This window comes from Pongo abelii, chromosome 6 (assembly GCF_028885655.2).
Source record: "Pongo abelii isolate AG06213 chromosome 6, NHGRI_mPonAbe1-v2.0_pri, whole genome shotgun sequence".
Classification (NCBI taxonomy): Eukaryota; Metazoa; Chordata; class Mammalia; order Primates; family Hominidae; genus Pongo; species Pongo abelii.
Window position 1 is genome coordinate 126,428,949 of NC_071991.2, and position 26,009 is coordinate 126,454,957.

The 26,009-nt window shown below is 48.3% G+C and overlaps 1 protein-coding gene across 1 annotated transcript; it reads left to right on the forward strand.

Annotated features, from left to right (window-relative positions):
• Positions 1 to 482: 482 nt before the first annotated feature.
• On the forward strand, positions 483 to 24,472 carry TSPAN33 (tetraspanin 33). The gene is made up of 8 exons (XM_002818434.5): positions 483 to 858; positions 17,430 to 17,487; positions 18,151 to 18,278; positions 18,590 to 18,664; positions 20,230 to 20,325; positions 22,431 to 22,559; positions 23,040 to 23,201; positions 23,414 to 24,472. The coding sequence occupies exons 1-8, from the start codon at positions 757 to 759 to the stop codon at positions 23,513 to 23,515; spliced, it is 852 nt and encodes a 283-aa protein (XP_002818480.2). The 5' UTR covers positions 483 to 756; the 3' UTR covers positions 23,516 to 24,472.
• Positions 24,473 to 26,009: the final 1,537 nt, after the last annotated feature.

Here is a 26,009-nt window from a genome sequence, read left to right on the forward strand (position 1 = left end):
GCATTTAAAATGTATAGTTACTAAACAGGATTGCATATACTCTTGGTCTAATTGCTATGTGTAGGTTGGTTTTGTCTCCCTGATTTTATTGTCATCCCCCAGGGATTGTTTCTGTTCTCCCGTGTTCCCAGAGCTTTCGGCGCATTGCTCAACACACGGTGTGCGTACTTGTTGATTTTAATGTATGTGTGTTTGCATATGTGCACAGCAACTGGGCGGAGGACGTGGGTGTGGGATGCACTGTGCATTCCTTCTCCTTATTCTTGTTCCTTTGAGCAGCTGCAGCCTGGATGCTTTCCCTTAGGGATAGGGGAGAGGCAGAACCGCTGACCCTTTAACAAGTTATCCCTCACAGAACAGGTGTCTCCCCCGACTCTCGGTGGAGAGGGATGGCTGGATACTTAGTGACATCAACCACGAGCCAATGGGAAGTCGGGCTCCAGCGGTCGCGCCAATGGGCGGCCGGGGGCGGGCCGGGTTTCCTGGGCTCCGGGCTGGCCGGGCTGGTCCTGCGGCCGCGGCTGAGTCTCCGCCGCTCGCGCTGCCCACCGCGGCTCCAGCACCTCCAGGCGCGGTTACCCGACCCGCGCCGCTCCCGGACCCCCGGCTCGGGCGCCTCCCGCCGCAGCGCAGGCTCCCCCGCCGGCCGGGCTCCTGCGCGGCGCGGCTCGGCTCATGCCCCCGGGCGCGGGGCACACAGGCCGGCCGGCAGCCGCTGGGAAATAGGCCCCCGGGGGCGGCGGCGGCGGCGGAGCCATGGCGCGGAGACCCCGGGGGCCGGCCGCCTCCGGGGAGGAGTTCTCCTTCGTCAGCCCGCTGGTGAAATACCTGCTCTTCTTCTTCAACATGCTCTTCTGGGTGAGTCTCGGAGTCGAGGGCACCTGGGCGGCGGGGTCCCCCCGCGGAGTGGAAGGGTGGCCCGGGGTGCCCCACGCGCGGGAGCCGCACTGCCGAGTTTTCTGGGCTGACGGCACTTTGGGGGAATTTATCCTGGGGAGGGACACCCCGGGGACGCCGCGTCTGCAGGGGGCGTTGCAGGGAGGAGGTTATGCCAGGGAATCAGTAAAGACTGATGGGTATTCTCGGGGCGTCGGAGGAGGGTCTGTGTTAGGCTAGAAATGTGGGTTTGAGGGAGCCTGTTGGCCCAAGGAGGACCCACTGACACATTCATGATGGGGGTCGGGGGTGGCGGGTGACTTTCAGGCCTGGGGGCCTGGAGGCCCGGCTGGCAAAGAAAGAAGAGGAAGGAAAAACCCAAACCTCTCTCTCCACCGCCTCAGAGAGGATGGGTTACGGGCGTCATCTCTTCCTTTTGCAGGCCTCATCTACCCCCACCTACACCCCCCCAAAGTCTGGGAAGAATGGCCTCCAGGCGCAGTTGTCTTTCCCATCCCAGCACTGCCCCAAACTTTGCCCCCTCCCTGCCACCCTTCTCAGGACCAGACTTCACCCCTGGAGCCTGGCAATCACCAGTGTCTTTAAACAGGACCCCGTGTTGGGCCGGAGGGCCAGGGGTCCTTTCAGAATCTTCTGCTTGGGGTGGAAAAAGTATTGGGCTGCGACTCCGGACACCTGGATTCCCATCCCACTCTGCCGTTCATTGTTGACTTAACCAACCTAAGCATGTATGTTCATGTCTGCAGGCCTTGGCTCCCTCCCCCACAAATCCAACCCAGTGTGATCAGGGGTGGCAGAAAGACTGCTGAAGCTGAGAATTGAGCTGAACCAGATCATGCAATGCCAGCTTGACCCTGTTTCCTGGCTAGAGAGTCCTGGAGGTCCTGAGGTGTGAGAACATAGGGACATCCTTCCCCCATTCACCTCCTCTTCTGGCTCCTACCACACCAGAGCTGCTGCTTCTGGAGCCCACCATCCTTGCCCACTTCAGCTGGAGACATAAAGTTCAGACTTGCAGGAGGGAAGCATTGAGTCTAAAATATGTTTCCTAGGGGAGGGAGAAGAACAGACATCTAAGCCATTTGCTGGAAAGGTTTCACAGGGCCCGTGGGGTGAAGTGCAGACACAAAGCCCATAAGTGCTGGCCTGTTGGGACAAATGAGAGAAATCCCATAGGGTGGGATGATGACAGCGCACTCAGCCATCCTACTCCTGGGGAAAAGGAAACTTGGGCTCCTATCAAATGCTCAGTTTTAGAACTGGAAAAAAATTTTAGAAGACATCTTGTCCAGCATCTGTGTTTATGTCTATAAAATGTAGAAAACTAAAGCACAGAGATGTTAAATGTTTTGTCCAAGGTCCAACAGCTGATTAGCAGGCTTGGTCTGGTGACCTTTCTACTGAACCACAGTGCCGCTGGGGGAAGTCCTCAGCACAGATGGCTGCTGCTATAGCTGGGGTATGGGCAGTATTAGTAGTTAACCAGTCAACCCAAGTTCCCATGGTCTGGGTTCTGCTTCAGCTGGAGGTTAGGGAAAAACACAAGAAAATCTCTTACCACTCTACCAGCGCTGGGGGATGTACTAAGAGACTCCCCACCTAGGGGCAAGTATCAGTGAAGTCTCTGTGCTCACTGAGTGTGCCAGGCCAGTGACGTGCCATCCTCGGAGCCAGCACTAGTATTTCAGGGACTTTAGGTTGTCACTCTGACTCCCTTTATCTGCCGAGACTGTCTGCCTTGGAGCTATCGGCACCTCACCCTTGTCTGTGCTCGCCAGTGACAACAGCTGGGTGCATCTGTTACACTTGTGTTCCTGGTCATTTTTTTTTTCTCGAGCTTCCCTACCCACTACCTCCACCCTACCCCCTTTTATCGGACAAATGACTTTGAGAGATCTCAGCCAGGAGAGAGTTTGGCTCCACAGACCCATTTACCTTGGTAAAAATGCTTCATTCAAGGTCAGAAGACGTGGGTGGCCAAGCTAGCACCACCCCAAATTAGAATAGAGCCCCTTCTTGGCCCTACAGTAGACTCATAAAAAATCAGAGGCTCTAGAAATAGCACACTGAAGGGCAAGAGGCTCAGCATCTTTTTGGCACCAACTTACTGTGTGACCCTAAGCCAATGTATCTGTCTCTCTGACCTTAATCTTTCTCCTCTAAAGGAGAAACAATTTCTGCCTCAGTGAACTATTTAAGGATGAATGAATCATTTTGGGGACTATTTTCTTTCTTCAAGACCTGGAGCTGGATCTAAGGATGAATCTCCCTGTGTCCTGATTGCCCTTCCTAGGGGATAGTACTTTTCAGGTGTTATTGAATGTCTGTTCTCCCCCAAACCCAGTGCTGCACAGGTATATTCATACAAGAGCAGCTGGAGAGAAAAGGCTGCTTCCCCAGATCAGGGGGCCATCTTTCTTCCTAGCTCCTCTTCAGGGTCTGGTTCCCATGCTTTCTTTTTTGTAGACTTCCACCATCCTAATCAAATTCTGCTCTTCTGCCCAGGAAGCACCTATGGATGAGACGATGGTCAGCCCACACCCTTTGCAGGCAGAGTGCATGTTCTGGCCAGCTTCTGGAGCTACCACGTGGCAGTGGTTATTGTGTCTGTGCCTGGAACCCACTAGGAAGGTGTCCAGCATCCTCTGGGCTCTGAATAGTGGTGCTGGTGGTGATGGTGGCTACGTCTGCTGTTGCTCTAGAAGCCCTGACTCTTGGGGCATTTGGAGTCTGACTCAGAAAGCTAATGACTTTTAGGGGACTGGGACCAGTTCCTGCTGTTCATGTTTCAAATCTCACTTCCCCTTTGACCTGGGAGTTCTGATTTTCTTCCCAGAATCATGTTGCTGGGTTACTGACTATGGGGATTCCATGGCCTTGAGTAGCTGCTCTAAGATCCTAGATGTTGTATTTAAATCAGTTAGGGCGGCTACAGAGCAGCTGCCTCTCCTCACCTCCCTCTGCAGGACAGCTCCGTGCAGACATTGGGGTGGTGCCTGCTTTATCAGCTTGGCCATGTGTTGTCAGGAATATTCAGTGCCGCCCACCTCCTTCCTCGCTGGTCCTTTTCCCACTCAGGGCAGCAGTTGGCTGGCTTTTGAGTCAGGCAGAGCCCAGAAGCTCAGACCTCCAGCCCCTGTGTCTCAGCCCAGGCTTCCCTAGCAGCCATGCCTCAGGGCTCCCATGGCACCTTCTGTATTCTTCTATTGTCACATCCCTTACCTGTGCTGCAATTGTGTTTACTTCTCCGTCTCCCCCTCTAGACTTCGGGCTCTCGAGGGTGGGCACTGCCCTATTCACTTCTGGATCCCCAGTGCCCAGCTGTGTTTGGCATAAATTGGGTGCTTACTGAATGTTTATTGGATGGCAAGTGAGAGAGCAAACCCCACAGGGTAGAGGCTTGATGCCCGTCCTCCCTTCCTCATGGACACTGGCCTGTCAAGATGCAGCTCAGCCTGGGGTCCTTGAGCACTCTTGGTGATGAGGTACCCAACTGTGTTCTCCTCTGTGGTGGGTCTGGTGGCCTGGCAACCCTCCACTTAAGCCAGGTCAGAAACATGGCAGCCATCCCCTCCTCAGAGCCACACGTACTTACTGCCTACAGCATCTGGATTTTCTCACTTCCACTGCCACATATATGGACCTCTGTCCAGGTCTTCCCTAGGCTGAGCCAAGCCACCAGTGGGGCATCTTCTTCAAGAAATCCACTCTCCCATCCAGGACTACTGTGTTGGAGTCCTTGGGCACTCAGAATCACCCAGACCACTCTCAGCACCATTTCTTTTTGTCTGGCTCAAAAACCATGAGGAAGTAACGAGGCATCAAGCCAGGCAAAAACCTCTTCTAAGTGGCAGGGGACCTTTCTGCCATCCGACCCCCTCATCCTATGCTTTCAAATACACTAGGAGGCAGAGCCCACCACCTCCCTCCCCGACACCCGCCGTCTTCCGCATAGACTTGGCTGGCTTCCATAACTGAAGATAGTCAGATGCTTTTTATAAAAACAACAAAAATTACAAAATATGGGAAATGAAGACAAGAACCATCTCCTTTGCTATGCAGGTCGCGTGCACACCTTCTTAACTTCCCAGCAGCTTTGTTTGCCTTGTACCAAGTAGAAAACCATAAACTTCAAGCAGCCTTTAAAAAGAAAAAAAGAAGGCCGGGCGTGGTGGCTCATGCCTGTAATCCCAGCACTTTGGGAGGCCGTGGCGGGTGGATCACCTGAGGCAAGGAGTTCGAGATCGAGTTCAACATGGTGAAACCCCATCTCTACTAAAAATGCAAAAATTAGCCAGGTGTGGTGGTGCACACCTGTATTCCCAGCTACTTGGGAGGCTGAGGCAGACGAATCACCTGAATCTGGGAGGAGGAGATTGCAGTGAGCCGAGATTATTGCATTCCAGGCTGATCAACAAAAGTGAAACTCCGTCTCAAAAAAAAGAAAACATAGAGTCCCTCTCAGATCTTTGTAGGAGGCTAGTGCTGGGCCAGTCCCTCCAGGGCTTTGAGTTTGAATGTTTATTTACTGCAAGCCCTTGCAGACCTCCCTTCCTCTTTCTTAACCTTGGAAGAACAAAGCCAGCCGTGGCCTGAGGAAGATGCCAAAGGCTTGGCCCCAGACATTGTTGAGGAAGGAGCCCTGTGGACTCCTCCACTCCAGGGGGACAGTGTCCCCCAATCCAGAGGGAGAGCGCTGAAAGCCAGCCTCCCATGGACAGCGCCACCTCAGGCACCCATAACAGGAGCGCCACGGAGAGCACAGAAAGACCAGTATGTGAAGGTCATGGGCAGGAGAGAGGTGGCCCTGCTCCAGGGCCACAGGCTGAAAGCTCTTTGGCTTCATCCAGATATAAGGGTAGGGAGGACTGAGAAACCAGAGGTGAAAACGACTGCCTTGCTCACTTCCCTCTGAGCAGGGACACGGTTTTGATTGCCACACAGGGAACCACTTTACCCTCAGCTGTCTCCACCATCACCTTCAAAAGAGGAGGGAAAGAGATTCTAAGGAGGGGGTGTGGGCCCTGAGACAGTGGGGTTCCACTGCTTCTTGCAGCCTGGACTTTGGACTATGGAAGACAGACAAGGCTAGGGCTTTCCCTGGAGGCTACGCCTGCAGGTGGCCCCACTGTGGCAACGCGATGCCTTCCCTTTTCAGAGTGCTGTTCCAGAGACTTCCCTCTGAGCCACTTCCTGGGCCCTGCTGGCACCCTGTCCCCACCGCCAGCTGCAATCTTCCTTCCCCTGCCTGAGCCCCAGTCCATTTGGAGATTATCAGCTGCTCCCCGAAGGGAACCACAAGCAGCTGCTTCCCATCTCCCATGATGGCTGAGGGGAATACAGAAAATCCTGGGGGTACTGGGAGGCAGAGATAGGAAGGCAGCCAAGTGGCCAAGCTCATAAGGCTTTGGGGACATCCAGACCTAGGTTCCAGTCCCACTTCAGCCGCTCACTAGCCACGTGAACTGAGGAAAGTTGCTGGAATTCTCTGAACATTAGCTCTATAAAAGAGATCCTAACGCCCTCTTGGGTTTGTGGTCAGAATAAATGAGACAGTGTTTAGCCCAGCGCCTGGTCCTTAGCACTCAACAAAAAGTACTGCCACTGCTGTCCCTGTAAATGCTCCTAGAGGTCACCTGCTGGGGGTGGGCGTGGAGAGTGAGGCTGAGTGCTCCTCCAGGGAAGAGGAAAGAGAGTGGCAAGCAGACAGGGACTGGCTAGGGAAGGGCCAGCCTTTGCTCAACCCTCTTTGCTCACATTCTCACCATAACAAACGAAGACCAAAAACAAAGGAAGAAAATTAAAGAGAAAAGAAAAAAAGCTGAGCAGGAGACAATCATTATTGGTAGCTTTATATTTTTTAGTTTATGGAGAAATTTCCTATATATCCCATGAACAGAGCCCCACTGTTGTCTCCTGGGCCTTCCCTAGCTCTGCTTCTCAAGGCTTGTCACACCACCTTGGCCTTTTAAAATTTTTATTTACATATTTATTTGTTCATTTGTTTGTTTGTTTAGACATGGTCTTGCTCTTTAACCCAGGCTGGAGTGCAGTGATGGGATCACAGCTCACTGCAGCCTCGACTGCTTGGGTTCAAGCAATTGTCCCACCCCACCCTGTTGAGTAGCTCAGACTACAGGCATGCATCGCCATGCCTGGCTAATTTTTTTTTTTTTTTTAGAGACTGGACTTACTATGTTGCCCAGACTGGTCTTCAAATCCTAGCTTCAAATGATCTTCCTCACTTTGGCCTCCCAAAGTAGTGGGATTACAGGCATGAGCCACCATGCCTGGCCCTACCTTGATCTTAAATGCAATCCAGTAGAGATGGACTCTGGGAGCTAATTTGCCTGTAATTATTGGCATTTGGGCATAAGAGCCAGGAGAACAACCTTTATTCAGGACCTCAAGTTGAGGCCCTGCAACCTTTCCTCTCCTATTACTGATGGCCCTGAAGTACTGTCTTATGGGCTAGAATAAGGGTTTTTCCTTTTAAACATCAAATCATGACTATTTTTTCCCAATTTGCAAGAAAAAAAGTCAAGATAAGAAAATTTTCTTCATTTTCTCCTTTCTCCCATGAGCATTAGTACCTGCAACTGCTTATCTGCCCACAAGTGCTAACAAAAGGCAAACAGAAGAGGACAAGTAGCAACTATTGTGGAAAACTAGGAAACAATTTATTTAGAGTATGCCTGTGTTGTTTTATGAAACGCAGAGACATACACCTAGCAGCCACATCTCTTAGTAAAATTGTTCCTTCGTTCTGTAGTAGAAATTAATATGTTTGCCTCCTCACATGATACACTGAGATGGACACAGCAGTATCTGTGTAATATTCCTGTCAAATATGTGTAATCTGAATCTAACTGTGAGGAAACAACCAAATAAATCCAAATCGAGAGACATTCTGCAAAACAATTGGCCGAAACATAAAAAATGTCAGTGTCCCAAAAAATGTCAGAACAAGTGTTGGGAAGGATGTGAAGACACTGGAACCCTCACACATGGCTAGTGGGGAAGTAAAAAGGCACAGCCGCTGTGGAAAACAGTTTGGCAGCTCTTTAAAAAATTAAACATAGAATTACCATATGACTCAGCAATTCCTAGGTATAGAGAACATTGAAAACAGGTATTCAAACAAGACCTTTTACATGAGTGTTCATAGCAATACTATCCACAGCAGCCAAAAGGTGGAAACAACACAAATGTCCACCAATGGAGGCATGGAGAAACAATTGTGTTATAGTCACACAACCAAGTATTATTCAGCGATAAAAGGAAATGAAGTTGGCAGGGCGCGGTGGCTCATGCCTGTAATCTTTTGGAGGCCGAGGCGGGCGGATCACTTGAGGTCAGGAGTTTGAGACCAGCCTGGCCAACGTAGGGAAATCCCGCCTCTACTAAAACTACAAAAATTAGCTGGGTGTGGTGGCATGCACCTGTAATCCCAGCTACTCAGGAGGCTGAGGCACAAGAATCTCTTGAACCTGAGAGGCAGAAGCTGCAGTGAGCTGAGATTGCACCACTACACTCCAGCCTGGGTGACAGAGAGAGACTCCATCTCAAAAAACAAACAAACAAACAGGAAATGAAGTTGTAACACATGGTACAACACAGATGAATCTTGAAAACATTCCACTAAATGAGCCGAGTGTGGTGGCTCATGCCTGTAATCCCAGCACTTTGGGAGGCCGAGGTGGGCGGATCACCTGAGGTTGGGAGTTCGAGACCACCCTGACCAACATGGAGAAACCCCATCTCTACTAAAAATACAAAATTAGCCAGGTTTGGTGGCACATGCCTGTAATCCCAGCTACTCGGGAGGCTGAGGGAGGAGAATGGCTTGAACCCTGGAGGAGAAGGTTGTGGTGAGCCGGAGATTGCGCCATTGCACTCCAGCCTGGGAAACAAGAGTGAAACTCCATCTCAAGAAAAAAAAAAAGAAAACACTCTGCTAAGTGAAAGAAGCCAGACACAGAGGGTCACCTGGTGTGTGATTCCAAAGACAGGAAATGTCCAGAATAGGCAAATCCATAGAGACTGAAAGCAGATTTGTGGTTGCCAGGGGCTGGGGGCAGAGGATGGGGTGATGGGAATGGGGAGTGACGGTTTAATGGGTACAGGGTTTCTATTTGGGGTGATGATAAAGCACTGCACCCTGATAGTGGTGATGGTTGCACAGCCATGTGAATGTACTAAAGGCCACTGAACTGTTTACTTTAAGATGTCTAAAATGGTACATTTTGTGTCACATGTATTTTACCATAAATTTTAAAGTCAGTGTCTTAAAGACCAAAACAAAGGAAGAAAATTAAAGAGAAAAGAATTAAAGCCAAGAGACTGTTCCAGGCTGCAGGAGATTTAATCTCTAAATGCATGATCCTTGATTGGATCTTGGATAAGAAACAAAAAAAAGGTTACAAAGGACATTTTGGGGATAATTGGGGAAAGTTACATGTGGACTGTAAATTAGGTCACAGTAATAGTGTATTAAAGTTTAAAAAAGAGGTCAGGTGCAGTGGCTCACATCTGGAATCCCAGCACTTTCAGAGGCCATGGCGGGTGGATCACTTGAGCCCAGGAGTTCAAGACCAGCCTGGGCAATATGGTGAAACCCTGTCTCTACAAAAAAATTTAAAAATTAGCCCAGTTGGTGGCACGTGTCTGTAGTCCCAGCCACTCAGGAGGCTGAGGCAGGAGGATTGCTTGAGCCCAGGAGGTCAAGACTACAGTGAGCCCTTGATTGTGCCACTGTACTCCAGCCTGGGTGACAAAGCAAGACCCTGCCTCAAAGAAAAAAAAAGAAGAATATGACAAAAATCTATGATGTACACCAACAGAGCACTGTGACTTCCCAGTGCTCTGTCACTTGAACAATTTTAAGATCCACTACCTTAGCCAAGCATGGTGGCTCATGCCTGTAATCCCAGCACTTTGGGAGACCAATGCGGTAGGATCACCATATGCCGGGAGTTTAAGACCAGCCTGGGCAACCTAGCAAGATCCCATCTATACAAAAAATTTAAAAATCAGGTGAGTGTTGTGGCATGTGCCTGTACTCAGGAGGCTGAGGCAGGAGAATCTCTTGAGCCCATGAGGTTGAGGCTGCAATGAGCTGTGATTGTACCACTGCCCTCTAGCCTGGGCAACACAAGAGTGACACCTTGTCTGTTGGCGGGGGAAGAAAATAAGATCCACTGCCTTAAGTTTTGGTGTGATTGACGGGAAATCACTCAGATTAAAGTCTGTAAAACTGTATGCAAGTAAACCCTAGTTTATGAAAATCTGATATTAAAAAATGTATAGGCAGAGTGTGATGGCTCACACCTGTAATCCCAGCACTTTGGGAGGCTGGGGCAGGTGAATCACCTGAGGTCAGGAGTTTGAAACCAGCCTGGCCAACATGATGAAACCCTGTCTCTACTAAAAATACAAAATTAGCCAGGTGTGGTGTCTCATGCCTGTAATCCCAGCTACTTGGGAGGCTGAGGCAGGAGAATCGCTTGAACCTGGAAGGTGGAGGTTGCAGTGAGCCGAAATCGCGCCATCGCACTCCAGCCTGGGCAACAAGAGTGAAACTCCGTCTCAAAAAATAAAATAAAATAAAAAGTATAAACTAAAAAATTGGGGTGGGGGGAGGTAACAGACTATTTTTTAAGAGCAGTTTTACAGAAAAATTGAGAAGATAGTACAGAGATGGACATTTCTCAAAAAACAAAAAATAGAACTACTAGACAATCCAGCAATCCCACTACTGTTTATCCAAAGAAAAAGAAATGAATATATTGAAGAGACATCTGCACTCCCATGTTACTGCAGCAGTATTCACAATAGCCAAGAAATGGAACCACCTTAAGTGTCCATCTACAAATGAATGGATAAAGAAAATATGGTTCATATACATAATGGGATATTATTCAGCCATAAAAAAGCATGAAATCCTGTCATTCATGACATAGACAGAACTGGAGGTCATTATGTTAAGTGAAATAAGCTGAGAACAGAAAGACAAATATTGCATGTTCTCACTCACATTTGAGGGCTAAAAAAGTGAAACTCATAGAGGTAAAGAATAGAATGATAGTTACCAGAGGCTGGGATCCAGGGACAGGAGGATGAAAAGAGGCTGGTTCATAGGTACGAACATATGGTTACACAGAAGGAATAAGTTCTAGTGTTCAACAGCACAGTAGGGTGACTATAGTTGACAACAATATATTGTATTTTTCAAAATAAATTTAAAATATTTCTAACACAAAGAAATGATAAATGTTCAAGGTGGTGGATGTTCTAAATACCCTGATTTGATCATTAAACATTGTACACATGCATCAAAATATCATATATATCCCATAAATACATACGATTTACATATATCAATTAAAAACATTTTAAAATAGTATTGAGAGTTCCTATATATCCTATACTCAGTTTTCCCTGTTATTAACACATTAGTATGATACATTTGTTGTGATTAATAGTATTATCATTATGGTCTACACTTTATTGGGTTTTTTTTCATTTTTATTTAATATCCTTCTGTTCCAGAATCCTATTCAGGATACTACATTACTTTTTTCTTTCTGTCTTTTTTTTGAGACAGAGTGTTGCTGTGTCACCCAGGCTGGAGTGCAGTGGCTCAATCATGGCTCACTGCAGCCTCAAACTCCTGGGGTCAAGCGATCCTCCTCCCACCTTAGCCTCCCAAGTAGCTGGGACTACAGGCGCACACCACCATACCCAGATTATTTTTATTTTTATTTTTTGTAGAGATGAGGTCTACGTTGGCTAGGCTGGTCTCAAACTCCTGAGCTCAAACCATCCTCCCCGCTCGACCTCCCAAAGTTCTGGGATTCCAGGCGTGGCCCACCATGTCCTGCCTTACATTACATTTAGTTGTCATGTCTCCTTAGGTTCCTCTTGGCTGTGACAGTTTCTTAGACTTACCTTGTTTTTAATGACCTTGACAGTTTTGGGAAGTGCTGGTCAGGTATTTTGTAGAATGTCCCTTTATTGGAACTTGCCTGCTGTTTTTCTCATCATTGTAATGCTGGGGTTATGGCTTTTGGGAGGAAGACCAGAGAAGTCAAGTGCCATTTTCATCACATCACATCATATCATACAAGTGATTCAGCAACATAATCATTGTTGATGTTGGCCTCGATCACCAGGATGAAGTAGTGTTTATCAGGTTCCTCCGCTGTAGAGTTAGCCTTTCTCCCCATGTTCCACACTGTGCTCTTTGGAAGAAAGTCACTATGCACAGTCTGCACTGAAGGAGTAAGGAGTTAAGCTCTACCTCTTTGAGGATGGAGTACCTACATGAATTATTTGAAATTCTTCTATGTGGGAGCTTTGTCTTTTCTCCGCTATTCATTGAGTCATTTATTTATATCAGCATGGGCCCACAGATGTGTATTTTTTATTTTGGGTAATAATTCAATATTTCTTTATTTTGATGCTCAAATTGTCTAGCCTTGGCCATTGGGAGCTCTTTCAGTTGGCTTCTGTGTCCCTTTTGGATGCTCACATTGATGAGGATAGTGATGTGGGGAATTCATTTTTGTTTCTTCATGAGCATTTCCTTTCTTTGGGGCACTACAAGATGCTCTAGGCTCATCTTGTGCCTTTCCTGCCCCCATCCTAGAATCAGCCACTTCTCCAAGAAGCCCAGGGGATGGCTATTTTCATTATCCCTATGATCATTCACCTTACATAGGGATAATGGTACTGGTGTGTGCAAATTATTTTATATAATTTGACTGACGACTTTTCAGGAACATACGTTTTGCTAAAAGCTAGACTCAGCCATTTTAAAAGTTGTATCTAGCTCTTAAAAGTTTCCAGCCAGGCTTCATTCTAGTCGAATGTGAAAAGCTATCCAAAGAAGAGAAATGTCTTTATCTCCATCCTCATCGTGAAAGGAGGTCATTCGTGATATTGTGAGGCGCCATAAGGATTTTACAGAAAATTCTATCATAGTGGAAAGAGTTCCGGAATGAGATTGGGAGGTTGGATTTGGTCCAGATGGTGCACTGCACCAATATGCACTTGGTTAAGTGTTACTTCCACTCTTTTGGCCTCATCTGTAAAAAGAGGTGAGTGGCCAAACCCATTTCTAAAGTTCTGTTCACCTCCAAATGTGATGCTATGAACAGCAGCCGCCGCACTAACTTTGGAATGGCAGTAGCTTTGAGGGATCCAGGGTGGAAGTGAGGGCAGGAATGGGGGTGTGCAAGGTCAAGCTGTGAAATGCAGAATTTGAGAGCTCAGGGGAGAGACATCATTGATGATCATGTTAAATATTCGTAATAGTATTAAAGACTTAATCTTGATTTTAATGTAGCCTGTATCTGTGGCTCTAGATCCCTGGCTGATTATTCTTTAGGCTTGTAGGTTCTCAAGCTTGGCTGTACGTTGAAATAACCTGGAACATATTCAGAAATACTGTTGCCTAGGTCCCAATGCCAAAGATTCTGATCGACTTGGTTTGGGATGCAGCCTAGGCATTAGCAGTTTTTTAAGCCTCTCCCCCAACAACCCTAAGTCCCAGGCGATTCTAATGGCAGCCAAAGTTGAGCATGTGCTTTCAGCTATAAACGCTCTTGTCCCTCCACCGTATAACACATGGATTAAGGGTCCTCAGTGTACCATCTGCATAGCAGCAGATGAATTGGGTTTGGATAGTGTATTAGTTTCCTGTTGCTGCTGTGACAAATGACCACAAACTTAGTGGCTTAAAACAACACACATTAATTTTCTTATATTTCTGGTGGCCAGAAGGCCAAAACGGGTTTCACCGGGCTAAAATCAAACAAATCTCGCTGGGCTAAAATACAGCAGCACCGCATTCCTTCAGGAAGTGCTAGGAGGGACTCGCCTCCTTGCCTGCTCCAGCTTTTAGAGGCAGCCCTCATTCCTCCATCCATGGCACCACAGCAGTCCAGCCTCTGCCTCCGTCATCATCTCCTTCTCTGACTCTGACCCTCTTGCCTCCTCCTTCTTAGAAGGTCTTTTATGATTGTATTGAGTCCTCAGGGATAATTTCCCTAGCTCAAAATTCTTAATCACATTTGCAAAGTTCCTTTGGCCATGAAAAGTAACACAATCACAGGTTCCAGGAATTAGGACATGGACATCTTTGAGGGGACATTATTCTCTCCACCATAGATAGAGACAGAGCAACTGCTGTAATTACAGGCCCATAAATAGAGTTAACTTACTCTATGATATGTGGCATCTCTTTACTTTGCCCATTTTTTCAACTTTTATTTTAGGTTCAGAGGTACATGTGCAGGTTTGTTATATAGGTAAATTATGTGTCATGGGGTGATATTTCATAACCCAGGTAATAAGCATAAGTAGTTTTCCATCCTGTCCTTCCTCCTACCCTTCACTCTAAAGTACATGTGGCCATGTGTACTCAATGTTTAGTTCCCACTTACAAGTAAGAACACATGGAATTTGGTTTTCTGTTCCTGGATTAATCTGCTTAGGATAATGGCCTCCAGCTGTATCCATGTTGCTGCAAAGGACATGACTTCATTCGTTTTTATGGCTGCATAGTATTCCATGGTATATATGTACCACATTTTCTTTCCTTTTTTTTTTTTTTTTTTTTGATATAGAGTCTTGCTCTGTCACTAAGCTAGAGTGCAGTGGCACGTTCTCAGCTCACTGCAACCTCCACCTCCCGGGTTCAAGTGATTCTCCTGCCTCAGCCTCCTGAGTAGCTGGGACTACAGGCATGTGCCACCATGCCTAGCTAATTTTTGTATTTTTAGTAGAGATGGGGTTTCACCATGTTGGCCAGGATGGTCTCAATCTCTTGACCTCATGATCCACCTGCCTCAGCCTCCCAAAGTGCTGGGATTACAGGCGTGAGCCACCCCACCCGGCCCCACATTTTCTTTTTCTTTCTTTTTTTTTTTTGAGATGAAGTCTCACTCTGTTGCCCAGGCTGGAGTGCAGTGGCATGATCTCAGCTCACTGCAACCTCCACCTCCCAGGTTCAAGCGATTCTCCTGCCTCAGCCTCCCAAGTAGCTGGGACTACAAGTGTGTGCCACCATGTCCAGCTAACTTTTGTATTTTTAGTAGAGATGGGGTTTCACCATGTTGGCCAGGCTGGTCTCAAACTCCTGATCTCGTGATCCGCCCGCTTTGGCCTAAGTGCTGGGATTATAGGCGTGAGCCACCGTGTTCGGCCCGGCCCCACATTTTCTTTATCCCATACTGTTGGTGGGCATTTAGGTTGATTCCATGCCTTTGCTATTGTGAGTAGTGCTTGTTTGGCCTTTCTTGTTTTAGCTGTGCTACGATTTAATCAGAGACCATCTTTGTGGAAAATTATACACCCTGGTGAAAATTTGACATGAAAAACAATGAGAGCTTGGAAGCAACAGAAATCAAGAGCAGATACACATTTTTCAATAGTTCAGTAAAATGACACTCAGAACTGTAATTGGCTGTGGTGGGTTTTAAAGGGCAGACAGAGATGTTCACTGACTCTGGTGGAGGACTGGCCACCAGGCCTGGGGAATGACTGGCATCTCTGTCATGTAGTTTCCCTGCCTCCCCCATGCTCCGTGAGCCTGGCAGTGCTGTGGGACAGGGCGCCAGCTGGCACCTGCAGCTCTGCTAGCAGCTCCCTCCCTCCTGGACAAAGAGTATGAAGGCCGGCAAATAACACTTTGGGCCCTGAATTAGAGGCATGGTCAAATGATGTGAGGTGGGAAGAGACTGGGGCCAGCCGAGTGCAGTGACTCACACCTGTAATCCCAGCACTTTGGGAGGCTAGGGTGGGAGGATCAATTGAGCCCAGTAGGTCAAGGCTGAAATGAGCTATTATCATGCCACTGCACTCCAGCCTAAGCAATAGCACAAGACCCTGCTCCCTGACCCTGCAAAAAAGAGGGGGCTGTACATACAGGCAGAGAAGAGTTCTGGAAGATGTGGTTTTAAAGGTTTGCCATTTACTGCTGAATGCACCTGCCCTCCCCTGCCAGATGGCAGAGGACCTTCAACAACGAGGCCTACAGGGAAAAATGAGGGACTCATCTGACCCTATTACCTGTTCTGGGGGCCTAGCTCCCTTCTTCCACCAAAGCCCCATGGTGGCTCTTTCCAGCTGCTTTGTGTCTTGCAGGACAGTGGTGTCTAGCCAGCCATCTCCGTCCCCACTGAGTTGGTCAAGACCCTGCTGCTGAGAACTCTCTCCTGCCAGAGCTTGGCCCCATCTGTTGCCATGGCAACAGCCAGCTGCTGCTTAGCACCAGCCTGGAGACTGGGCACAAAAAAAAGGGTAGCCAAGGGAAGTAGGCACTGGGGCTCTCCTGCACCCCTGGAGGCCTGGGGGTTGGGGGGTAGATAAGGCCCCTTTGGGGTCTCCTATTAGTCTCTGATGGGTTCGTTCTCTCAGGGAGAAGCCAGGAAATTTGAAAGATCCAAACTCCTCTCTATTCCTCCACACTGGAATCAGAGTTTGTGAAGATAAAGGTTCCTTGGCCAAGGCAGTTCCAGTGCTTACATACATGCACTCACACACAGTCCTTCACATTGGAGTGCACTTTCTTTTTGTACTTGACATGATATTGACCTCTAAGAGGGTTAGAGAGCTGGGAGTATGCAACCACCCAGGCCTGCTTTAGGTATAAAACCTGTCCTTTGATGCAGATAGATTCGAATTCAAAACTTTTCCATTTATATGTGACCCTGGGCAAGTTAACTATTAATAATGATAGATAATATTTATTGTCAGGCATTGTGTTAAATTCTTTCCATGTATTATTTTATTTGATTCTTACAGTAATCTTGTCAGTTGTTTGTTCTTACTTCCCATCTTCAGATACAGAAACTGAGGCTCAGAAATTTGCCCTATGTGTACCCAAGTTTGACTCGCTCTGAAGACTGTGTTCTTTTTAATTTTAACTTCAATTTATTAGAGACGGGGTCTCACTCTGGCACCCAGGCTGCAGTGCCATGGCACAGTCATGGCTCACTGCAGCCTTGCACTCCTGGGCTCAAACCATCCTCCTGCCTCAGCCTGCTGAGTAGCTGGGACTACAGGTGCACACCACTGCACCCAGCTAATTATTATTTTGTGTGTGTGTCTAGAGACAAGCTCTCACTATGTTACCCAGGCTGGTCTCAAACTCCTGACCTCAAGTTGATTCTCCTGCCTTGGCCTCCCAAAATGCCCAGCCTGAAGCCCATATTCTTAATCACTATTCAGTATTAAGCTTGGATTGCCTTAATTTCCTCATCCACAAATTGGGCATAATGTCTGCCTCACAACCTAATTGTGTTATGAGGACTGAATGAATAATGAAAAATATGATGTGGGTAAAAGTGTCTCATGGAGGTAAAGCCCTGACAGATTCTATCAGCAGAATCACTGGGGAGGTGAAAGATGCTCACCTTTGGGTCCCAGGAAAGCTGTCCTTCTCCTGCTCTCCTAGGTTACTCATGACATTCAGGGCTTTCTGGTTTCCAGAATCTCAGGGTCTGGCTCTTTCCCTGTCTCCACAGGTGATTTCCATGGTGATGGTGGCTGTGGGCGTCTACGCTCGGCTAATGAAGCACGCAGGTGAGCTGTAGCTCTCCCTCCCTGCCCCCACCTTGTGCCATGCCCCTTCCCCCTCTGCTTTCTTCAGCCTGGCCCTCACACATAAGCTATGCGGCTAAAGGAGGCAGCCTCCCTGGAGCCAAATCTTCATGGTCTACTTAGGTGTCAGACCCCCCCCCCCCCCATGCCAGTGCCCCTGGATTTCCCTGAGCCCCTCTGAGTCTTCCAGGATATGCCTACATTTGAGGCTTAGGAAGTGTCTGAGAAAGAAGGTAGGCCCCTGGGAGCAGAGAGTCATCAAGGGCTTAGCCCCTCCCTATCTCTGTCCTGGAGAAACCCAACCACCATTCGTATTTCACCACACAAGTCTCCAGGAAACAGAATCTGCAAAGCTGGTGAGCCTAATGCCATTCTAATTCTTTTCCAGAGCGAAAGCAGCCCCTCCTTAAGCACAGGAATAAAGGCTTTTATTTCTTTAGTTTCTCAAATTAAATGCCACAACCCTTCTAGGCCCTTTTTGGTTCTCCCCGTGGGACAGGGGTACTGCCTCCCCTTAACCTTCATCCAACCGTACTGGAGATTCCCCCACCAGGGGAAGGAGAACAGTTTGGGGCACCCTCCCACCCCATCCGTGGGTTCCTCAGTGGGCACCAGGCTCAGGCTGAGGGCCGGCTTCTTCTCCAGAAGCAGCGCTAGCCTGCCTGGCAGTGGACCCTGCCATCCTGCTGATTGTGGTGGGTGTCCTCATGTTCCTGCTCACCTTCTGTGGCTGCATTGGGTCCCTCCGCGAGAACATCTGCCTCCTGCAGACGGTGAGTGGTCAAGACCCCACTGGAAAGACCCTGGCCCTCTCCCCATCATGCCTCTTAGCCTCCTAGGGCCCTTTGGTTGCCTTGTCCCACCCTACCCCCAGGCCTGTGCTGTCCACTCCTCAGTGCAGAGCTCAGCCCGGGTGACCCAGCACAGGGTGGCCACCTCCAGGACAGTGTCCCAGAGGCAGCTGCCTTTCTTATGTGTGAGGCATCTGGGAGAATTGCCTGGCAGCTCCCAGCATCTCCATGGCCCTGGGAGGGGCTGCTGCCATGAGTGGTCCTAGACGCCTCTTCTTCCCGCTGCTCCACAGTTCTCCCTCTGCCTCACCGCCGTGTTCCTGCTGCAGCTGGCCGCTGGGATCCTGGGCTTCGTCTTCTCAGACAAGGTAATGCTGGGAGCCAGGAGGCCTCCTCAGGTGTGACCCAGAGGGAGGAAGGAAAGTTCCTGCCCATGTTTAGCCTGGTTAATTAACCATAGCTCCTTCCCCTGAGAAACATCAGCCATTGAAAAGTTCATTAGGGGTGAATGAATAGCCTGTAAACTCATCATATTTGAAGAGAATTTTAAGATCGTAAGGTGCTTTACTCTGACAGTGTGAGAAGCTAACAGGGAAGTAAATTATACAAACACAAAGTTAAAATAACTTAGAAACTTTAATAACAAATGACAGAATCAAACTCAATAATCAAGTGGACCACTGACAATATGAAGAGCCTCTTATTTCTTTTAAAAATTGTTTATTGAGATACACAGAAGGAAGGAAGGGGGAAGAGAACAAGATTTTGTTTTGAGGTTTATTTTTCTTTCTTTCTTTCTTTTTTTTTTTTGGTTGTTGTTTTTTCTTTTAAGAGATGGGAGTCCCACTAGGTTGCCCAGGCTGGCCTTGAACTCCTGGGCTCAAGTGATCCTCCTGCCTCCATCTCCTAAGTCTCTGGGATTACAGTCATGTGCCACCATGCTTGACTTAAGAAAAGGTTTTGAACAATGCTTGCCATATCTGGAAATGGTCTGCCATTCAGTGACAGTCCTTTTTAAGAACCAGAATGCCTTTCCCAAAAGGCAAATGATTGCCAAGGGCAGAGTACAAAACTAAGGAAAGAAAATTTGAGAAAAGTAGTGGGGCAGGAAGGAAGAGACTATGGTAGAAAATTATGAAATTGGGCCAGGTACGGTGGCTCATGCCTGTAATCCCAGCATTTTGGGAGGCTGAGGCGGGCAGATCACTTGAGGCCAGGAGTTCGAGTCCGGCCTGGCCAACATGGCGAATCCCTGTCTCTACTAAAAAACACCAAAAAAATTAGCCGGGTGTTAGGAGGCTGAGGCACAAGAATCGCTTGAACCCAGGAGAAGGAGGTTGCAGTAAGCTGAGATCACGCCACTACACTCCAGCCTGGGCGACAGTAAAACTGTATCAAGAAAAGAAAAAAGAAAACAAGAGGGGAGGGGAGGGGAGAAAATTATGAAATCAAGAGCCACTGAGTTAATTCCGAATTTCCTAGTCCTCCTGGCTTACAGTGAGATCCTGAAATGATGTATTAAATAGCTCTGTTTTGAGTCTAAAGAGATGCAATTATCTAGTGTCCACTAGAGGGCAGTGCCTCAGCTCAGTAAGCTACTTTCTGCTAAAAAATTAAAAATTAGTTTGTTTTTATCAGTCAACAAATATTTTGTGATAATAGCATTCAGAGATAGATACACATTGGAATATCTTGAAATGTGTCTCTGGAAAGCTTCAACAGCAGGTCCAGCATTTCTCCTGCCCACTGGTACCTGAGGGCCCTGGGATGGACGGGCTTTGGAACTGAACTGGCTATCTTCCACCATTAGGACTTGGTTCTGATTTCAAGGCAGACTCAATTAAGGATGATCCCTGTCTACTGTTATTTTTGCAGGAAGGAGCAAGTTAGGGATTAGTCCTGTGTTCTGATTCCTTGCCCATGTCTCCGGCAGGCTCGAGGGAAAGTGAGTGAGATCATCAACAATGCCATTGTGCACTACCGAGATGACTTGGATCTGCAGAACCTCATTGATTTTGGCCAGAAAAAGGTATGGGTCAGCCAGTGGTCTGGGGGACTGTGGGTAAAAGTGAATGTCATCTCAAGAGATGCCTCACCCTCTATGCCTGTGGAGCTCTTCATTACCTGCCAAGTAATGGCTTCTGGGAAGGGGTTTGGCAAAAAAGCACACGTAGCAGAGTGCTTTAAACATACTTTTAAAGACACAGAACAGTATATATAGTAATCTACTGAGTTATAAGTGGTTACCTACAGGGGATGAGGAACTGGGCAGATTCTTGAATATTACCTCTTCAAAAGTGACATTTTAGGCTGGTCCGAAGGGAGTGAGTTATCTCATTTGATTGTTCACAGTCAGCTACAGATCCAACTCTTTGTTCTACTATTTCCCCCTTCTCACTGCTGCACTTGACTAGACTAAAAAAAAGTTACATTTAAAAAATTGTGATAAAATTTACATAATGTAAAATTTACCATTTTTAAGCATACAGATCCGTGGCACCAGGTACCTTCAATTGTTGTGCAACCATCACCATCTCCAGAACACTCATCTGCCCCAGCTGAAACTCTGTATCCATCAAACACTAACTCCCCATTTCCTGTGTTGAAACTCTGTATCCATCAAACACCAACTCCCCATTTTCGTCTCCTGAAATTCTGTATCCATTGAACACTAACGCCCCATTTTCCTCTCCTCTAGCAACCACTATTCTACTTTCTGTCTGTAAATTTGACAACTCTAGGTACCTCAAATGAAGGGACTCAAGATATTAATGCTTTTTTGAGTGGCTTATTTCACTTAGCATGTCTTCAAGTTTCATCTGTGTTTTGGCATGTGCCACAATTGCCTTCCTTTTGAAGGCTGAATAATATTCTGTTGTATGTATATGCCACATTTTGTTTATCCATTCATTCACCAGTGGAGAAAAGGGTTGCTTCCACCGTTCGGCTACTGTGAACAAGGCTGCTATTAATCAAAAGTTAACAATTAGGCCAGGCATGGTAGCTTACACCTGTAATCCCAGCACTTTGGGAGGCCAAGACAGGCAAATCATTTGAGGTCAGGAGTTCGAGACTAGCCTGGCCAACATGATGAAACCCTGCCTCCACCAAAAATACAAAAATTAGCCGGGTTTGGTGGCGCACACCTGTAGTCCCAGCTACTCAGGAGGCTGAGGTGCGAGAATAGCTTGAATTTGGGAGGTGGAGGTTGCAGTGAGCCAAGATCGTGCCATTGCACTCCAGCCTGGGTGACAGAGAGAGACTCTGTCTCAAAAATAAATAAGTAAAAAATAAAAGTTAACTTTTTTTTTCCTGAGACAGAGTCTTGCTCTGTCACCCAGGCTGGAGTGCAATGGCGTGATCTTGGCTCACTGCAACATCCGCCTCCTGGGTTCAAGTGAATTTCCCTGCCTCAGCTTCCTGAGTAGCTAGGATTACAGGTGCCTGCCAAACCACACCCAGCTAATTCTTGTATTTTTAGTAAAGATGGGGTTTTGCCATATTGGCCAGGCTGGTCTTGAACTCCTGACCTCAGGTGATCTGCCCGCCTCGGCCTCCCAAAGTGCTGGGATTACAGGTGTGAGCCACAGCACCTGGCCAAAAAAGTTAACTTTTAAGTAAAAGTGCTTTTGAGACAAGTCCTGAGTTCCCCTTCCTCTGGTGCAATAGACACTTGACTTTGAGATCCAGTTTGCTCTCATGGAGTAATGATGGACTCACAATATTGAAGATTCCTCCCCTGTGTTTTCTCTATCTTAAGAAGTTTTTCAGCACTGATCCTTTAATTATTTCAGCCAATACTTTTGATCACTTCCATTTGCCTGCAAAGCCAGAAACTTCTCTCAAGAAGATTATAGCTGAGTATGTAAAACAAAATATATGTATAACTGTAATACCAACAAGCACAGTGGTAAGTTATAACAAGATATACAAAGTAATAGAAATTAAGAAGTGAGAATATCTTCAGGCGAAGGCAACTGAGAAGCTGGAGTTCAAAGTTTAAGGCTGTGTTAAAACACAACCTGAAGTTCCCAGTAGAATCTTGCTATAGACTTTTGGTGGCTCTGAGAATTCCCCTGGTCACCTCAGTGTGAGGGGTGGGTGATTCTTAACCTCTGGTGGGTTTTGTTGCAGTTTAGCTGCTGTGGAGGGATTTCCTACAAGGACTGGTCTCAGAACATGTATTTCAACTGCTCGGAAGACAACCCCAGTCGAGAGCGCTGCTCTGTGCCTTACTCCTGTTGCTTGCCTACCCCTGACCAGGTGAGCCAGCATCCCGCCTCATTTCCTCCTGGGCAGCGAGCTGAGTCACTTTCTGATGGGGGCAGCTGCTATTGGGAATCCCCATCCCCTAGCTTAACCGATCAGTCATGTGGGACAGCTGTCAGGTGTTTTTCTTCACCCCAACCTGATGCTTCCATTCACCTCATACTCGTGTAGTCCACAGGGACAGATTTAAGTTTTAAGTTCAGATTCAGAACCTGTGCAGGTTTGTTATATAAGTAAACTTGTGTCTTGGGGGTTTGTTGTACAGATTATTCCACCACCCAGAGCAAAGAGACCTGGATCCTGACCTCTCAGAGGAAGGGAAGTCTGCATTTGGCAACTTCCAACCCAACATCCTCCACATACATTCTCTGACAATTTAGGAGTTTAGGGAGGGTGGGAAGCCCATCAGCTAAGGCCCCAAACAAAAAGGTATTGGAATTAGAGTCCCAATTGGCTTTTCAACTCTTTCCCCAGGCAGTGATCAACACTATGTGTGGCCAAGGTATGCAGGCCTTTGACTACTTGGAAGCTAGCAAAGTCATCTACACCAATGGCTGTATTGACAAGTTGGTCAACTGGATACACAGCAACCTATTCTTACTTGGTGGTGTGGCTCTAGGCCTGGCCATCCCCCAGGTAACTTACCCTGTGAGACTTGTTGGTCCCACACACTCTATAAAGACTCCTTTGTTTTGGGGAAGGCACCTGGGGATCAGCGAGGGTGTCAGGCATTGACATGGCTGAGGGGTAGGGAAAGGGATAGTGCTGGCTGCACTGGGAAGATCGAGCCAGGGAAAACAAGGCCATCACTCACTGCTAAGGGCCCAATTCCTTCTTGCCTCTCCCAGCTGGTGGGAATTCTGCTGTCCCAGATCCTAGTGAATCAGATCAAAGATCAGATCAAGCTACAGCTCTACAACCAGCAGCACCGGGCTGACCCATGGTACTGAGAATCCATCCTGCACCTCCTCACCATGGAAACTGGCAAGCCTCATAAACCAACAGCAGCAGGTGCTGAGAACAGCACCAAATGGAGATTTGGATTCCAGCCCCCCAGTGACAGCCCAGTGGGAAGAAGCAAACTCCAGATGGGCAGAAAGCAAGGTGCACAGGTGGCTCCGGTCTCAGGAGGATGCGCCTCTTCTCCCCCATCCCAGCCTTCAGCATTGTGCCAGAGTGATACCCTTAAGTGTCTGGGTTTATGTTTTCAGTTTTGTTTGGGAAACAGCAGTTGCACAGAGAGTTGGGGGGTACTGCTGCTGCCTTTTCACCGAGGCACTGCCACCACCAGCTCTACCAGGGATGCTCCTGAGCTTGGCGGACATACTTAGATCCTAACGTGCCAGTGAGACCTGGCTGTGGAGAGTAGCACTGGCAGCCCTGCCTGGACTCCACTTGGCATGATACCAGCTCCAGAAGGGAAGGGAGTGGAGCAGGCAGTGAGGAGCCAGCCTGGGGGTCGGCTGGGGACAGCCGTATGTGCTAGGTGGGAGTGGAGGGGGATATGTTTACCAAATGCCTGTCCTGCCATCCTCCCAGGTAGTCAGAGTGAGCTACATCCTGCCCCGCCTTCATTTCCATGGAAACATGGCAGCTAGGGCACGGGGTACAACAGCAGCCAAATTCTTCCCCACCTCCCTTACTTCGAAAAAAAGTTTGGAACCCTGGTCCCTATACTCTGCAGTCAGAAGTGGGACTGAGCCATACATGCCCTTGTATTCCTCCCTGTCTGGCCCTCCCTCTCCAGCAAGCAGGGTTTTCTTTAACTTGGCAGTGTGCAGAGGAGAAGTGGTAACACCCCCACCCCATTCCCCTGCATCGGAGCTCAGTATTCCTACAGGGTAAGAGGTAGGAATCTTGCTGGGACGAGGGGAGCCAGAAGTGGCAATAAAAGCGTGTTGACCTGGGCTACGCTGGACTCCATGAATTTTCCATTCTGGCAACTGGAAGGGGAGGGGTAGAAGGGCCTTGCAGAGGACGGCACTGGAGACTCTCCTAAACGCCACACACCTCCCCCTTGCTGCCCGCCACATGCGCGTCTCCTTCAACTGATGCATTGCCACCCTCCCACAGCCTCGCCCTCTGCTCTAAATTAGGTCGAAAGAGTCCCAGTTCCGATCTAGGAACAGCATAATTTTGTTCCAAAACCTGGTGTGTTTTTTCGAATTAAAATTAATTTGTCACCCAAAACAGGAGGGGGATGGGGAGGAGGGACATGAGCACTCCGCTGGGGCCGGGACGGGGGATGAGGAGGAAGAAGGCCCTCACTTCCCCTATCCCGGCCCTCCACGACCTTCTCCCCGAGTCGGCTGTAGGGAGGACTCCGAGGAAGCTCGGCGCGGTGCGGGGGGCCTCCTGGCGCCGAGAGGAGCGCGCGAGGCAGGCGGGGCGGGCGCGTCCGGGGCGGGGCGCTGGACTTCGTGGGTGGTCCCCGCCCCCGCGGCGGCCTCGGCCAGCGCCTGCGTCCCCCGACCCGGAGGAGATGGGGGCTGTGCGAGCCGCTTGCCCAGCGAGTGTTCCCGGAGTCTCCTCGCCGCACCCCGCTATCCGGCGCTCAGACCAAGGGCTCGGCCTGGCGGGGGATAGCCTCGACCGAACTGCTGCGGGGACAAAGAGCCGCGAGTTCGCTCCCTGCCCCCAGTGTCTCCTAAGCGAGTCTTGTGCTCCTAGAAAGGCGCCTTTCCAGCAGCCGCTGGGACCCCGGCCAGTGTTTAGCTCCCAACTAGTAACAGAGACGGAAAGAAAAAATAAAATCATCCAGAATCTAGAATAAAAAGTAAGGGCCTTTTATTCTGGGAAAGGACAGTTAAAAAGCGCGCTTTCTTGCTAACTTGCCTTTCTTGCTTAGTGCCAGAGACGTGCACTTTATAAACTTCTTTAAGTGACACGTTCCCAGAAGTCGATGTCTTGGGTTAGAGGTTGGAGTGATGCGCCCTCTGGGTTCAGCGGCTTTGAGGAGCTCACCCTGCAGCGGGCTCCGTTTGGGGCCCCTTGGAGGAAGTAAGAGACCAGGAACCGTGATCCTCAGAATGATTATTCAAATCTGTGTTTTCAAAACTAAGAACTACACTTTCACCATGGCCTCTACTGTGTCTCAGTATCTAGCCTCCTGGGTCTGGACTAAAAGGCTGGGAACTTCTGTCCATGCCCCAGATTTTATAACGCACAGAGCAAATGTTCAGTGTAGTGCAGTTCAGGGTTCCTAGCTAGATTGCAAATTGCCAATGTCTCTGATTCTCCGTCTCTAGCTTTCTTTCTCTTCAGCCTGATGCTGGGGAAGAAAATACACGAAGTTTTATATTTCATGTTTGTTCCTTGAATTTCTACCTGTTTCTAGTAACCCTCCTCCCAAGCACACACTGTTACCAGACACACACTGTTACCAGGAGTCCTTCCCAAGAGAGGGTTCTTGAATCTGACGCAAGAAAGAATTCAGGGCAAGTC